General features: G+C 42.5%; 1 protein-coding gene across 1 annotated transcript in view; it reads left to right on the forward strand.

Moving 5' to 3' along the window:
• Positions 1 to 15,723, forward strand: part of MED13L (mediator complex subunit 13L) — a 186,283-nt gene that overhangs the window by 148,820 nt on the left and 21,740 nt on the right. Inside the window, exons 13-20 of the mRNA XM_061465785.1 lie at positions 297 to 421; positions 1,777 to 1,876; positions 5,172 to 5,392; positions 8,496 to 8,701; positions 10,497 to 11,443; positions 12,447 to 12,626; positions 13,860 to 14,083; positions 14,678 to 14,870. Coding sequence (XP_061321769.1) covers positions 297 to 421; positions 1,777 to 1,876; positions 5,172 to 5,392; positions 8,496 to 8,701; positions 10,497 to 11,443; positions 12,447 to 12,626; positions 13,860 to 14,083; positions 14,678 to 14,870 — 2,196 coding nt within the window. The remainder of the gene's footprint in view (positions 1 to 296; positions 422 to 1,776; positions 1,877 to 5,171; positions 5,393 to 8,495; positions 8,702 to 10,496; positions 11,444 to 12,446; positions 12,627 to 13,859; positions 14,084 to 14,677; positions 14,871 to 15,723) is intronic.

Below are 15,723 nucleotides of genomic sequence, written 5' to 3' on the forward strand. Positions count from 1 at the left end.
ACTGCAACATCAGGGCTATAGCTCCTGGGATAGAAAAAAAAACCTTGATTCTACTTGTCCTTTTTATAATAACATAATTACTTTAAAATTTGTAAGAACACTGCAGCTGAGCAGTAGCTGCCTTCATTCTTTCCTGATACACCTGCAAAGCAGTTTCTAGGCTGCATCATAGAAGAGCGGGCTCAGTGATTCTTCCTTGTCCCCTCTTTAGAGTAAGAAGTCAAATTGAGAAAAGGCATTCTTGTGTTTCTCAACTTTGCTCCCATTTTTCTTGTTTTTCCCTTTCTTTTTGACAGACACCCGGCAGGACAATGCTGCAGGCCGCGTAGGCTCTGGTAGCCTCACACAGGTGACAGATCTGGCTCCATCACTTCATGATTTAGATAATATCTTTGATAACTCAGATGAAGATGAGCTTGGTGTAAGTCTTTGTAGGACTGAGTGTTCTGTAGAGTTAAACCTTAGTCAAGAAAAGAGGGGGAGCAGGATGGAATCCCAGGGGGGAATGATTCTCCCTAATAGATAGGAAAGAATTTCCAGGTAGGCAGGCTTGGATTTTAACTAGGAAGAAGTGCTAGCAAAGAGAGGTATCCTTTCAGGAGATCCATCAAAGTGAGAAATCATCACTGTGTATATATAATTCAGGAATATATCATGTAGGTTATATCAAAGCTTGTGTTGTCTGGCAGTTTTTCAGGCATGAGGGAACCTGTATACAGCTACCTTGCTGATTCAGGCATTGCTTTGGCAGGCTGTACGAATACTGCCACAGGTAAAGCTTTATAAATGCATTACATCTAGTTTCATGTCCTTTGCTTTTGTCAGTATTTTGTGTTCTCTTGAGAGTTACAGAATCATTAACCAGTGATTTGTTCTTTTACCTTGTCTGAGAAGCTGCCCAAAGAAAAATAAATTCAACCTTACTGAGTTTCAGTAATTCTCTGAGGCGTGTTTCTTTCTATTCCTACAGCAGTTTATTTCAGTGCAAAGAGGAATAGTTGCTGAATATTAGGAAATACAGAGGGCAAAGCAGGTTTACATCAGTTACTAGGGAAAAAAGCCTGAGACGCACGGAAAGGCAAAGATTAGAATAATTACTATATTCAGGCTTAATCTAATATAGCCACAACGATACAGAAATGATCCTATACTGATTGATAGTAGATAATACTGTTTAAAAGTCTGATGGCTGCTTCTGGACTACTTTTCAAGTACACCGATTTATTTACCAGTCCTCCCTGTTCTGTGGTTCCACACAAACTACACTTCAGACGTTGCAGCTACAGGACTGTCAAATTACCTTTTTCTGTCAAGTTGGCCTGGCCAGACCTAATGTTCTTCTGCCTTAAAACCTGCATGTGTTGAGCTGTCCCTGTGGTGATACTTTATGGCATCTTACTCTGTGTTGTATTTTCATTGTTATCTCAGAATAGTCTGAACATGGAAGCAGGTAGAGTAGTCAAATTAATTTCAGGCTGTTTGTGATAACATCTTCAATACAATTTGTGTGTCTATAGATACATATGCTTATATGTATGTATCTATATGGGAGGGTATAGACAGGCAAATATTTCAGAGACTTTTGTTTTTGTTTTGTTGTGGTGTTGAAAGAGAGGAAAAAGAAATCCAGACTCCTTGGGGGGAGTGGATGGGAAAGGAGAAAGCACACTTTTCTCTTGTGAGATCTCGTTCAGAGAGTTTTCAGAATCTTTAATAGCTTCTGAATTCCAGTATGTTGTGTATTTTTAGCATGGTATGTGATCATTCTGCTTTTAGGCTGTATCACCAGCTCTTCGGTCATCGAAACTGCCGGCAGTGGGGTCTGAGGAGCGCCCTGTAGGGAAGGATGGCAGGACAGCAGTACCTTACCCACCAAGTGAGTAACAACTGATTGCCATTTGTCCACAGTTCAAATCTCCTTACAACTACAACACTGCCTTTACAGAGGAGGCTTGAAATGTCACTTTTTTAGGATTAAGAGGTAGTGTGCTTATTTTGTTCTGGAACTACCAGATGCCAATATTAAGAGGATAAGCAGATACTAATGAAAGCAATGGATAGTAATAGACACATGTATTTGTCATATGCCTACTGAGATTTGAGATATTATTCTTTGACATTACTATCTTAGATTGGAAGTATGGGAGAGATTTGTTACAAATCTTCATTCAGAAGCTATCCCCTCTATTCTCAACTCACTGTTTAATCTCAGTTAGTCCTTACCCCATTACTGTATCCCTCTAAGTACAAATCATTCTTCTTTTTAAGCAATTCAAAGTATTTAAAGCTCTGACTTACCAATTAGCCATTATGATGGCACCTGTCTTAGAAGAAAATTGCATTCAGCATTTGACAAATTCAGACTAAAATCACCTTCAGGGTTTAATCTGGATGTGGAAGTACATGATTAAAATGGCAAGGAATGTGCCAACAACTATTGGGAATTATGACTTTTACTCTCTGAGATATATGGGCTTTCTTGCACCAGAAAGGAGGTTGTAGTGAGGTGAGGGTGGATCTCTTCTCCCAAATAACAAGCAATAGGACAAGAGGAAACGGCCTTAACATGCACCAGTGGAGGTTTAGATTGGATATTAGGAAAAACTTCTTCCCCCAAAGGCACTGGAACAGGCTGCCCAGCACAGTGATGGAGTCACCATCCCTGGAGGTATTTAAAAGACGTGTAGATACGGTGCTAAGGGACATGGTTTAAGTGGTGGCCTTGGCAGTGCTGGGTTAACAGTTGGATTTGATGATCTTAAAGGTCTTTTCTAACCTAAACAAATCTGTGATTCTGTTTATGTAGGTGGCATTTCTCTCAAGGTGCAAGAGAACTGTGTTTGTGTTTGTGCATGTGTATGAGTGGGAGTTGGAAGGTGTTGTTTTGGTATAGCACTAATCAATCAAGTTATGAATTACAAATGGCTTAGTGGTGAGGAGGAAGAAGGTTTGATTTTTGTGGCCATTATAAGCAGAAATCCAATCTCTCTGCAAATCATTCCTTAATGCCTTCTCATTAACTTCAGCTGGTAATGAGAACAAATAGATGGAAAGAAAAAAGCCAGGCTGAAGGAGATGAGTCAGAGTTTTATGGACCCATAAAAGCTCTGCTGATTTACTCAAACGTAGAAGTCTGAAGTATACAGAGATTGGATTTTGACAGGTTTAGTTGATCCATAGCTTTTTGAAATATGCAAAGCTTTCTCAAGCATGACACACATGAAAATGAATAATGGTAGTTAGCCTGTTGCGGGAGGGTTGGGGGATTGTGTGTAATTAAACTTTTTTATGAACCTGCACTGCAGAATTTTGCTAACTGGAGTGAATGTGAGTGTGAGAAATGATAAACTATAGAGCTGTGTGGAATCAGTTCACTGCATACACTCCACTTCTGCTTTGTAGCTGTCACCTTGACACCAGCTGTTGAGGCATAACAGTATCTGCAGGGAACTGAAATGCCTTGTACATCATAATAAATTTCTACTGACCACATTTCATTTTAACCTTCCTTCCTGTCCCCCTTTCTCCAGTTTCTAAAGCATGCTTCTCTTTGTTGAAAAACAGAGGCAGTAGCTAATCCAGCTGGCATCCTGCTGGTTATATTTCATACTAGCATAGGGTAGAAAATAGTTTTTTTCCATTCTACTGAACCTCTGCTCAACAATAATTTGTTCTATATCAAGAAAAGACTAAGGTCTTTTAAATACAAAGACTGAGAAAGGAGGTGGGGGGGAAGAATTAAGTGGAAATAATTCATGGTCCATTATTTACTGCTTCAGGTTGCGAAAGACTGTTCAGCTTAGATGTTACTACCAACAGAACTCCATTTTGAGAGGACTTCACCTCTTTGAGTTAAAGAATTAAATAGACTGGCTATCTCACCTCTGTGCTCTAAAGAGAGGTGTGGGCTCTGTTAAGGCAGAGTGGAGATGCATCTTGAGGCTGCAGCATCCTACAAAATATACACTATCAGTGTATGTGTTCATGTACTGCATGTAATTTGAATCCCACCACTTCTGTCTTTTTCAGTTAGTTTTTGACAGTAGTATTATGTTGCACCATTTGGATTTCCACAACACGGTGTTCAGCAGTCAGAAACCCATCTGTATGTATTAATGAAGTTTCCATAATCTTGAGGCTACAAATGTTAGTGAGTACAAGTAGGTCCTTGTGTCCTGTCAGCTTGGGCTGGCTGTACATCTAGAAATGGAAATTGAATTGAGCATTCAGGCTGGCAGAAGAAGTATTAAAGAAGAGACACCTGTGGGAATTCATCCTTCTCTCATTTGAGTATTTCAGTGGTGAATTCACCAGAGTGATGGTTATGTCCAGTGAGTATCTGTCCCAGTTCAAGTCAGGAAAAGATGTATTCTGAACTGGAAGCAAAATAAATACAGAAACTGGTAGCTGGGGAGAAAATACATGACTTTATTCTGATTCTTGTTTGATTGCATTACACTCTGTAAAGCTTTTCTGTTGGGGCTGGGGTTTTTCCTTAACACCACCATACGATGGATGATTGCATGACATTCGTTTACTGAGAAGTAATTTAGGGATTTTCCTGGCTTAATGTCTTGTGATGCAAAATGATACTTATGTGGCTTCCCCTGACACTTGGCACTTCTGGATGTCTGGCAGTGTGATTCTTAAACAAAATTGCCTGTGTTTGTGTTAGCAACCGGAGCTTTCCTTCAGGAGTTCTGTCACTGTGGACCAAATGAGGCTACAGTGACTATGGCAGTGGAAAAATGGAGCTAAGTGCACACTAATTCCAAAAGCCTCCTGGTTTAGGGCTTGGTATTGGCTCTAAAAAGGGGAAGAAACTTCTCTGTGTCTCCTTAGTAACAATTGCTGGGTGACCTCTGCATTAATGTCATTAATCTCTTCTATTACGAAATATTATTTTGTTGCTCATTGAATTTGTGTATCTGCCAGTTTGGTGTTTCTGCTTGCAAAGTATCCCTAGGAATTTCTGGAACTTATCCCTAGGAGTTAACTATTCATCTAGGTTTATACTGGTGTCAGAGCTCTAGTAAGTTGGTAGAATCTTTGCTAGGTTTTAACTGATGAAATAAGAGCTGGTATTGAGTCATTCTCTTCTGTTGTATTGGATTTCCTGTTGAAGAATGTGTATTTGAGTGATTAACAGTGCATCATTTTATCATATTTAGCTGTGGCAGATCTCCAAAGGATGTTCCCAACACCACCTTCTCTAGAACAACACCCTGCCTTCTCCCCAGTAATGAGTTATAAAGATGGGATAAGTTCAGAGACTGTGACTACCTTGGGAATGATGGAAAGTCCTATGGTCAACATGGTTCCAACACAGCTTGCGGAGTTTAAAATGGAGGTGGAAGATGGACTAGGTAGCCCTAAACCTGAAGAAGTTAAGGTAACATGCCAAGAGATGTGATGTTCTTTTAATCTCATCTCTGTGTGGTTTGATTTGGTAAGCAAGTCACATGTAGTGTGTATAGCAGACTACTTTAACAAATGGGAGCTGGAGACCTGTAAAGTACCTGTCAGGCTTTAGCTGGGAAAAAAATTAATCTTCTAGTAAAAAAAGCTTTTGAATTGTTTCCCTGATTTTAACTGGGTATTTTTCTTCTGATAATTTTATGTGTGTAATATTTCTGGGTGTTCTCAGGAACCAAACAATATTATATGTGAAATGAGCCCCTGTGCCTAACAGAAAGAATGTACATATCTGAAAACCCATCATACTTGTGACTGAGTAGCTGTTAAATGATTGATTTCTTCAGATAATTAATTTCCCTGTAGCACCCTTTATGCATAGGCTCCCCTTGCTGCCAGGCTCTGGGGATGCAGCTAGGGTAAAGTCATGCATGTAGAAAGGCTGCCTTTTTCTCTCTGAAATGTTGCCTTTTTTGGTTAGGGTTGAAAATCTCTGAGAAAGCCCAGGGGTTGAACTTGCTCTGTTTCTTCTTCAGCTGATGTTACTTCACAAGTTTTAAGGCCAGATGGGACCATTCTTATCTGACTTTCTGTATAACACAGGTCAGGTAATGTCACATAGTTACTCCTCTATTGAGTCCTGTAGTGTATCTAAGAACTATTTTTAAATGGGGACTCTGCTGCTGGGTACTAGTACTCACCCTCCTGGCTTTACATATCAAGATGTATCCATTTCTCCATAGCATCACATAAAGGACTTGACATAAGCACCAAGTATACATTGATTTGTATGTCATTGTTCCATCTTTAGCACAGGTTAAGAGGTAGGATAAAACCATTCTGCCTGCTCGTGTGTATTCTGCATTACTTAACTTGTTGGGCCAATTTCCATCACTTCAAGTCAGAGGTTGTCGTTCCCATATTTCCATGCGTATAGCTTGAGGGGGGAGGTATTTAAAAATGCACATTCCCTTGTAGAAATAACACCTGACTTTGTTCTGCAGTGAGCTCGTTTGAGCACAGGTAATAAAAAGGGAGATACAAACCATAGCTCTGTCTTCCTGGTAGTCCCCAACCCTTGATTTCTTCTCCTTCAGGCCCACCCTGTCCCTAATCTGCCACAGCCTGTTCATGCAGCCACAGCCTGTTTCAGCAGCCATTTCTCTCCCCCGCACCACCTCCTTCCCTCTTATTTTGTGCTCCTGTGAATGTTGGAATTAACTGGAGGCTTATTTTTAAGCATCTGCATTGCTGAGAGCACTGTGCGCAGAAAGCTGCAGCACTTGCAGTTGCATGGACAAAACGTAATTGTGTATTAATATGAGAACACCAGCAGGTACATTTATCCTAGTGGAAATGGTTTAGTCAGCTGGAGATTAGTGAATTCTCCTACATGCAGTAACAGTGTACCTTAGGCAGGCTGAAAGTAAAGCAGAGGCACTCCACAGGGTGCCTTTCTCCATGACAGCATCTGCTTTGTCCCCAAGAGAGGAGGAAGTCCCTGTCCCCACACAGCAGCTTCTTGCATTCAGGGATTCTGTCTCCATGTTACACTGAAGCATGTCAGAGCAGGCTCTGGAGTTACCAGCTCAGCTGGTGCCTGTGGAGGAGCTGAGCTGGACTCTATTGAGAAAAAGACATTGAAAAGTGGGCAAGAGTTGGTTCTCAGTGTGCCCCTGGTGAACAGGGTTAACCACCCGGAAAGCTTGGCATGTCTGTGCTGCTGCTGGGAGATAATTCTTCCTTCGATCCTAACTTCTGAGAGGCTTTGCTGAAGTACAGCTCGCCATTTGCTTTGTATAGGTTGTGCATCTCCCAATTTTTCTACCATTATGAAAGTTCAAAGTAAGTTTTATGTAAGATTTGTAAGACTTTGTCTTGCCATGGACCCTGCTGGCTTTCGTCTTCTGTTTGTGCCTTCAACTGTTGGTTTAGGACTAGGATGACTTGGGCCTGGAATGAAAATCTGTACTGGGATTTGTTGAGCTGAAAGATTTGGAGTGGGAGCAGATTTTAGGGCATCATTGATACTGAAGATATTTTAATCTCCCTCACAACCATTTTAGGAGTATTAAAATACATGGTTTAATTCTGCCTGATAACATCTTCAGCAGCACAGTTTACTTGCTTTTAAGTGTGTCACACCTGCTCATATACACCAGCGGGGCAAACAGGCACCCAAACCCATTGCTAACCATTTTGGGAACATGGAAGTAGATTGCTTGTGCTGAGTATTCAGCACCTGAAAGTAGTAATCCACACATTCCTCATCTCCAAATGCTTACAAGGTGCAAGGGTAAAACTGCAAAGATCTAATGAGATGTTAAATACTGACATTCTGAGAGAGACTGCTGTGACTGTTTTAATCATGGCTTTGACTTTGCAGTTGTGCCTCAAAAGGACTAGCTCTTTTCTTCTCAAAGAAACCTGGACTAGCTCTAGAAACTCTGGCTGAAGTTCTTGTCATCATTCCTGCAAACAAATGTGATGGTCAATGGAAGTCCAGTTTGACTGCACTTCGTTTATATTTCTATTTAATACTACATTTACTAGATCGTTTAGTATTTGGCATGTGTTTAGTGTCCACTGTTACTACTTGGATTATATTAATCCCCTGCAGGGGGTTATTCAGAGAGGCTGATTTAGGCCACCTGAGGTGTCTTCACACCATGACTCAGCCTCTCTTTCCATTGTCAGTATAGAATTTATGCAAAGATCAGCCGCTGAAGTGCCTAAATTAGGTGCTTAATGATAGGTAGTATGCAAATGTCATAGTACACTATTCAGACATAGCTCATCTTAAATGAATCTAATTGTGAAATCTCCTGCCACTAGAGCTGCACAGCATCTCAGGATGATAAGGAGCCTCAGCTGAGTTTCCTTGAAGGAACTACTCTTGAATGTTTTGTAGAATATTTTTATTCATAGAGATATATATTTATTTATATACTTAATTTTGAAAACAAAAAAGCATTTGTAGCAGGCTCAAACAGTACAGTAGGTTTTAATTAAAATGAGTATGCAAATATCAAGCACAACCTCACCGTGTTGTTGTAAACGTTGTCACTTGGGTGTTACAGGATTTTTCCTACGTGCACAAAGTTCCATCATTTCAACCGTTCGTGGGCTCCTCCGTCTTTGCTCCCCTGAAGATCCTGCCCAGCCAGTGCCTGCTACCTCTGAAGATCCCAGATGCCTGCGTGTTCAGGCCGTCCTGGGCTGTTCCTCCCAAAATTGAACAGCTTCCTTTGCCACCTGCAGCCACTTTCATTAGAGATGGCTACAAGTAAGTACTGTCTTGTAGGAAATCAGTTTGTTTATGGAAGAAATTAATTGCTGGAGACTTTGAAAGCTGTCAAGAATCGGCACCATTCAGTTAAGCCGCAATGATAGTGCAATTCTGTCCTGAGTACGTTTCTAGAGGAAGCAGCCTGTATCTTTAAATCAGTCTGTAAATCCTTTAAATCAGTCCTTCTCCAGCTCCAAAGGATCCTTCAGTGCTCTCAAAAGAACTGCAAAAAAAGAAATTGTAAACCCTTGATGGTGCCTAGGGAGTGTAATTGAATTCCCAGGTTTTCTTGAACAGTAACTGATTCACCAGGCCTGAGCTGGTTATTAATTTCAGGTATTTGCTGGGGAAAAAAACCCTTTCGTTTTCCATATAATCCAATTAGAGTGAAGATTATTCCTGCAGGCTTCCGACAGAGTGTTGATTGCCAATCACGGTTTCTAGGTCACCTTTTCTTATCAGTCTGAGGTATTCAGTGTGTTTCAGATTCACAACTCCTGCAAACCTTTGTTCATGGGATTTTTTTTCCCCTCTTTTGCTTTGAGTTGTGCATGCATCTGTTCAACGTGATAAAATGATTCTGAGGAGTAAGGACTTTGCTATTTTCCTTTCCAAGTCCCTACTCATATGTGAGCATTAAAGCAATACTCCTTTTAAATAGCACACAGAATACACAGCAAGAACAGACAAACATGAGAAAAACCTCTTTCTCTCCTTTATCAAGAGACTCTTCTTACACTTTTTCTTACTCCAGTATGAAATGAATTCAGAAAAGTGAGCAGCTTATTAGCAACTTGGAAAGAGAAGAGTTAAGTAAAGCTCTTACTCTTTTGATTGGCCCCATATTCCCTGTTTCTTGATAACAAGTCATACCAAAGAAAAGACCGATCTCATGGGAAGGTACAAAAACTGTTCTTTGGTCACTTGAATTTGGCAGAAAATGACAAAAACAGGTAATAAACCCCAGCTGTGACAGTGGATGACCCAGAAATATGTTTCTTAGTTTTACTGGAGAGTTTGTGATGGATGTGTCATGTTGTGCTGGAGACTCTGTAATCCTAAATGAGTATTTGATCTGTAGTGTCTGGAATCCCATTGCCAGTTGCATGCCACCATGAGGCGTGTATGTGCCACGTGTGTGACTTGACAGTGATTTAAAGTCATGGTTTCTAAAGTCAAGTAAGACTTTTTCCCCAAGAAGGTTGTGAATGCTCCATCCCTGGCAGTGTTCAAGGCCGGGTTGGACAAAGGCTTGGGTGACATGGTTTAGTGTGAGGTGTCCCTGCCCATGGCAGGGGTGTTGGAACTGGATGATCTTAAGGTCCTTTCCAACCCTAACTATTCTATGAATCTACAGTTCAATGCCTCTGAAGTATTTTCTTTATTTCCACCGATATTTTCTCTTTTCACAGATAATCATGTTTCAAACAACAACTACAATTCTCTTTTCCCTAAAAAAGTTGTGAACATCATAAAGGTTTAACTTGATAATTTATATAGAGACTCTTCTCAAAAGCATCTGAGTTTTAGGCCATAGGGTCATCTTTAAAAGGGCAAAGTGCCTGAGATGGCACCTTTTTATTAGGGGAATAAGAAACAGCAGTGTTCATTGTAAGAATTTCAGTTTTAGTTGAGAGACAGGTTATGAGCACAGTGTGTGTTCTCTTTGCTACAGTTACAGTGAATCCTTCCTGTTTTCACCCTCTGCTTGTATTTAAAAGTTGTCAAAATCAGTCATCGCAACCACCCAGTTTGTGACGGTGTTTGACTGTTTCTCATTTATTTCTTGCAGCAATGTGCCTAGTGTTGGGAGTTTGGCCGACCAAGACTATCTTCAGATGAACACTCCTCAGATGAATACACCAGTGACACTAAATAGTACTGCTCCAGCCAGCAACAGCGGCGCAGGAGTTCTGCCATCACCAGCAACTCCCCGCTTCTCTGTCCCTACCCCTCGCACGCCCAGGACCCCAAGGACTCCCAGAGGTGGGGGTACTGCGAGTGGTCAAGGATCTGTAAAATATGACAGCACAGATCAAGGTTCACCTGCTTCTACCCCTTCTACGACACGACCGCTGAACTCAGTGGAGCCAGGCACCGTCCAGCCCATCCCGGAGGCCCACAGCCTCTACGTCACCTTGATTCTCTCAGACTCTGTGTTGAACATCTTCAAGGACCGTAACTTTGACAGTTGTTGTATATGCGCCTGTAATATGAATATTAAAGGTGCAGATGTTGGCTTATACATCCCGGATTCATCCAATGAGGATCAGTACCGGTGCACCTGTGGCTTTAGCGCTATTATGAACCGCAAACTTGGTTACAACTCCGGGCTCTTCATTGAGGATGAGCTGGATATTTTTGGCAAGACCTCAGACATTGGCCAGGCTGCAGAAAGACGACTGATGATATGTCAGAGCAACCTGATCTCTCAGATGGGTGAGGGAGCCAGAAGAACCCAGGAACCTCCAATGAGCCTCCTCCTCCTCCTCCAGAATCAGCACACACAGCCCTTCACATCGCTGAGCTGCTTGGATTATATGTCCTCCAACAACCGTCAGACGCTCCCGTGCATGAACTGGAGCTATGACAGGCTGCAGGCAGACAGCAACGACTCCTGGGTAGAATGCTTCAATGCCCTGGAGCAAGGCAGGCAGTACGTGGACAACCCCACTGGTGGAAAAGTGGACGAAGCCCTCGTGAGAAGTGCCACTGTACATTCTTGGCCTCACAGCAATGGTATGGGTCCAAACAGATTTATGTCTTTTCTTTGAATTTGCTTATGACTTCTGTGAATTTGTTCAAAACCTCCCAGTCATGAGGCACTTAGTCTTATGTGGGAGATGATATGCATAGAAATATTCATACAATCCGAGCCTGATTTGGGTTGGAAGGTACCTTAAAGCTCCTCCAGTCCCACCCCCTGCCACGGGCAGGGACACCTTCCACTAGAGCAGCTTGCTCCAACCCCTGTGTCCAACCTGGCCTTGAACACTGCCAGGGATGGGGCAGCCACAGCTTCTCTGGGCACCCTGTGCCAGCGCCTCAGCACCCTCACAGGGAAGAGCTTCTGCCTAAGAGCTCAGCTCAGTCTCCCCTCTGGCAGGTTAAAGCCATTCCCCTTGGCCTGTCCCTACAGGCCCGTGTCCAAAGCCCCCCTCCCAATACCTTGTCAGCCCCTTTAGGTACTGAAAGGCTGCTTTAAGCCCTTTATTCTAGAAATAAAGTAAGGTTCTGAAAGCTTTATACATTACATCTCAAGTACCAATAATAATCTGGTTGTCCTTAGACTTTGTGGTCTAAATTCTGAAAGAGCCTGTGGGTGTTTGTAAGTCTGCAGCAGAGGTGCAAAACTAATTCAGGTATTGGGGGAAAGCAGAATTATGGCCCCTCTGGTTTTGGAGAAGTCAGCAGAAAAGAAATGCTTTGTATGAATGTGTCACCAAGAAAAATGAAAGTGATTTTATAATGAAACATCACATGCTGAAGATGCTCTGGCTTCTTACAGTCTGAGCTGGACAGCAGCAGTGAAAGGTATGTGCAAAGGACTGTGATGACAGGTTTATTTCAGCAGTGTTTTCAGACAGTGCCACCGTAAATGCTGTTAAGCTAATTAGAGCTGTGCACATCTGGGCATTGTGAGAGCAGTATGAAAGAACAATAAACCAGAAACTGTTGCCACCTCCAAATAATCCTTCCTTTCCCTCACTGAAAATGACTGCTGCTCCTTTGTCATTTGCAGTCCTGGATATCAGCATGCTCTCCTCCCAGGACGTGGTGCGCATGCTGCTGTCCCTGCAGCCCTTCCTCCAGGATGCCATCCAGAAGAAGCGAACGGGAAGGACCTGGGAGAATATCCAGCATGTGCAGGGACCACTCACCTGGCAGCAGTTCCATAAGATGGCAGGACGGGGAACCTATGGTACATACATTGTGGTGTATGCCAACAGTTCAAATGGAAGCATGGTTTTCTAGAGATGCACTTCCTTATGGAAGAACATTGGAACAGACGGGCTCTTTGTGTCTACTGGGGCCGGGATGTCTCTTCACATGGCTTTAGAATGCATTTGCAGCATACCCCTGCACACTGGAGTGGAGGCTTCACCCTCCCTCACTGACACCTACTTACAAGTGCAGAAGTGCTGGGTGAGGATCAAGCTCCCCATCTGAGCCTGGCATTTGGCCTGTGCAGAAGCTCCTGGTGGATAAATCACATGCAGAGCTCTTGAAATGGTACCAAATCACAGTGGGCAAGAGGGGCCTTGAGCTATAGAAAGAGGGTAACACAAGAAGTGGGTATACTTTCTCCACAGAGAGGTTTGCTTGTTCTAAGGTTTCCCATAGACTTAATAAGAACTTTCAGTTTCAGGTATTTCCTGGCTATAAGTGACTCTTCTGGAAAATACAAATGATAAAATAGCTTTCGTGGGTAAATGTGTATTTCACACCTCTGATTTATCTCAGTCTAAGCCAGTGCAGTCTTGCTTAGAGGTTGATGGCAACCCTCCCTGCTGGGCCAGCGAGTGCTCCAGGGCTCTTACAGAGAGGAGCAGGAGGCAGTTTATACAATTGCAATAACTTTGCTATGTGTATACACCTAGGAATAAGTTTGTAAACGTTTTACTGTGTAACTGTGCACAGCCGGGTGGAGGTAGATGAAAAAGTATAAAATCAGGTTTTATGTATTCATGTTATTACTTTTGATTGAGTGAGATGTGGTTATGGTTATGACAAAGGAAAACCACAAGATTAAGCCTCAGGAAGGGCAATACCTGTATTTGCAGTACACTGCAAGATGGTTTATTGTGACTTTTTAGGGAAGTTTAAATGGTAGATGAGCTTGGATCAGCTCCCTCTGCTTTGGCCAACTGAGCTTTGATTTTATGTCATTTTTTAGGTACAATATAAATCTTTCTTCTACTTTCTTAAATATTTTTTCCCAAGGAAAAGGGCTGGGGGAGAACATGGTTTATCAGGCACAATCCAGCCTTGATCCATTTCCACTCTATGGTCAGACTTCTGGGAGGCTCAGGATGGCAAGGGATGGCTGATTCCCAGTACTCCTGTAAAAGAACCCACTGCCGGTACATCAGAGAACCCACTGCAGTTAAACCACTTCTTTTAACACTTCTTCTTTTTTTTTTTCTCTTTGAAGGCTCTGAGGAATCTCCTGAGCCTCTTCCAATCCCGACTTTACTAGTGGGTTATGACAAGGACTTCCTGACAATTTCTCCATTCTCCTTGCCATTCTGGGAGAGGCTGTTGCTAGACCCTTATGGGGGCCATCGGGATGTCGCCTATATCGTGGTGTGTCCAGAAAATGAGGCCTTGCTCGATGGAGCCAAAACTTTCTTCAGGGACTTGAGTGCTGTATACGAGGTTGGAAAGACAAACCACACTGAATTATTGCTTCTTAAGTGTCATTTCTGTTCTGCTGCATATTTGTTGGGAGAAGTCTGCGGGGTTTAAAGTAACAATTGTTTGAATAAGGATTTATTTCATTTTGAGGACTTTCTGTGTTTTCAGATTCTGAAAGTACTGTCTAATTGAGTTGTACTGTGATTTTCTTGGCATTTGTTGCCATCTGCTCGTTACAATACACATTCTCTTATGTTACCAAGGGTGTAACACTAGTATTAATACACTTGCAACCTAACACATGAAGGCCAGACCAAACCTGAAGACTGAGGAGTAGACTAAAGAATCGGTTGTTTCTTGTAGTTGCTAGGCTGGAGTTAAAACCATTTCCTTCTTTTATCGTGCACATTGTGTGCTACTGAATTGTAAGATCACCTTGTGACCTTGCTTTTGCTGTAAGTGCAGTTCAGGTCAACAGATAAATGTAGCCTTTTGTTTCTGTATTTATTAAGGAGCCACCAGATGTGTGCTGGTGGCTTTACACTACAAACCAGATCGCAGAGCACACTTGAGTGCTCAGCATCCAGTTACAAACATCTCTTCTTTCCTCAACAGATGTGTAGACTTGGCCAGCACAAACCAATCTGCAAAGTGTTACGTGATGGGATTATGCGGGTGGGGAAGAGCGTGGCCCAGAAGCTAACAGATGAGCTCGTCAGCGAATGGTTCAACCAGCCTTGGGGCACTGAGGAGTGTGACAATCATTCCAGACTCAAACTTTACGCGCAGGTTTGCCGGCATCACCTAGGTAAGGCTCCCGTGGTTTCTGTAGGTGCTCTAGGGGTTACTTGCTCCCCTTTATCAGGGATACCTACTGATGGAAACGGGGCTTTTTCTTAAGGTACAGATTATGATCTGTTCAAAGACAAAGAGGGTACTATGAGGCCTTATCCTAGTTTCTTAATCCACGATAAATTTGCCTACTCTCAAGGCTTTCTTGTTCAGCAGTAAGGTGATTATATCAGGGATTCAAAAGCCATTTCTTACCTTATTAGTAAAGGCAGTTTGGTGTAAGATGCTTGTATGCCCCAAAGATGTTCCACACAAACATACATTGATGTGGTTTGTATGTATCAGCATGCTGGAGTTGGTGTCTTGAAGCATAACATGTATTTATCTGAGAGGCGAGTTCACTAGAACTCTGTAAAGAAGTAGTGAGTTAACACAGTTAAAAAAGTAACAGCATCCTTGGTGAGTGCGGCCTGGATCTGTGCGGTGTAGGCACTTGGAACTACATTACCCCAAAGGCCTGGTCTCCTCTGGACTACCTATAGGCTTATTTCCATCCTGAAACAGTGACCCCGTTTAAAAGACTAGACTTCTGGTTTTGTTATGGCAACCTGCTGTATTTGTTCTATTAGAACATCAGGTGTACTGGCTTCGTGAGGGAGAGTAGAATCTGAGTATATGGGAGGGTATAAAGTTTGCTGGGGGAGTATCAGAAGACAGGGCCTGGCTGAGCCTGGCTGAATCCCTGGGCTAACATTGCTCCCAGATTTCACCTGGGTAGAGACATGGCTGTTCGTTCCAGAGCAGATCCAAAGGCAACGTAACTGTCTTGTGTTTGTAACTGAGAAACGGGATCTTGGCACAAGACACAG

The sequence above is a fragment of the Pezoporus flaviventris genome, unplaced genomic scaffold, assembly GCF_033815535.1.
Source record: "Pezoporus flaviventris isolate CSIRO_AGI_PZ_B2104156 unplaced genomic scaffold, CSIRO_AGI_Pfla_v1 ptg000041l, whole genome shotgun sequence".
Lineage (NCBI taxonomy): Eukaryota > Metazoa > Chordata > Aves > Psittaciformes > Psittacidae > Pezoporus > Pezoporus flaviventris.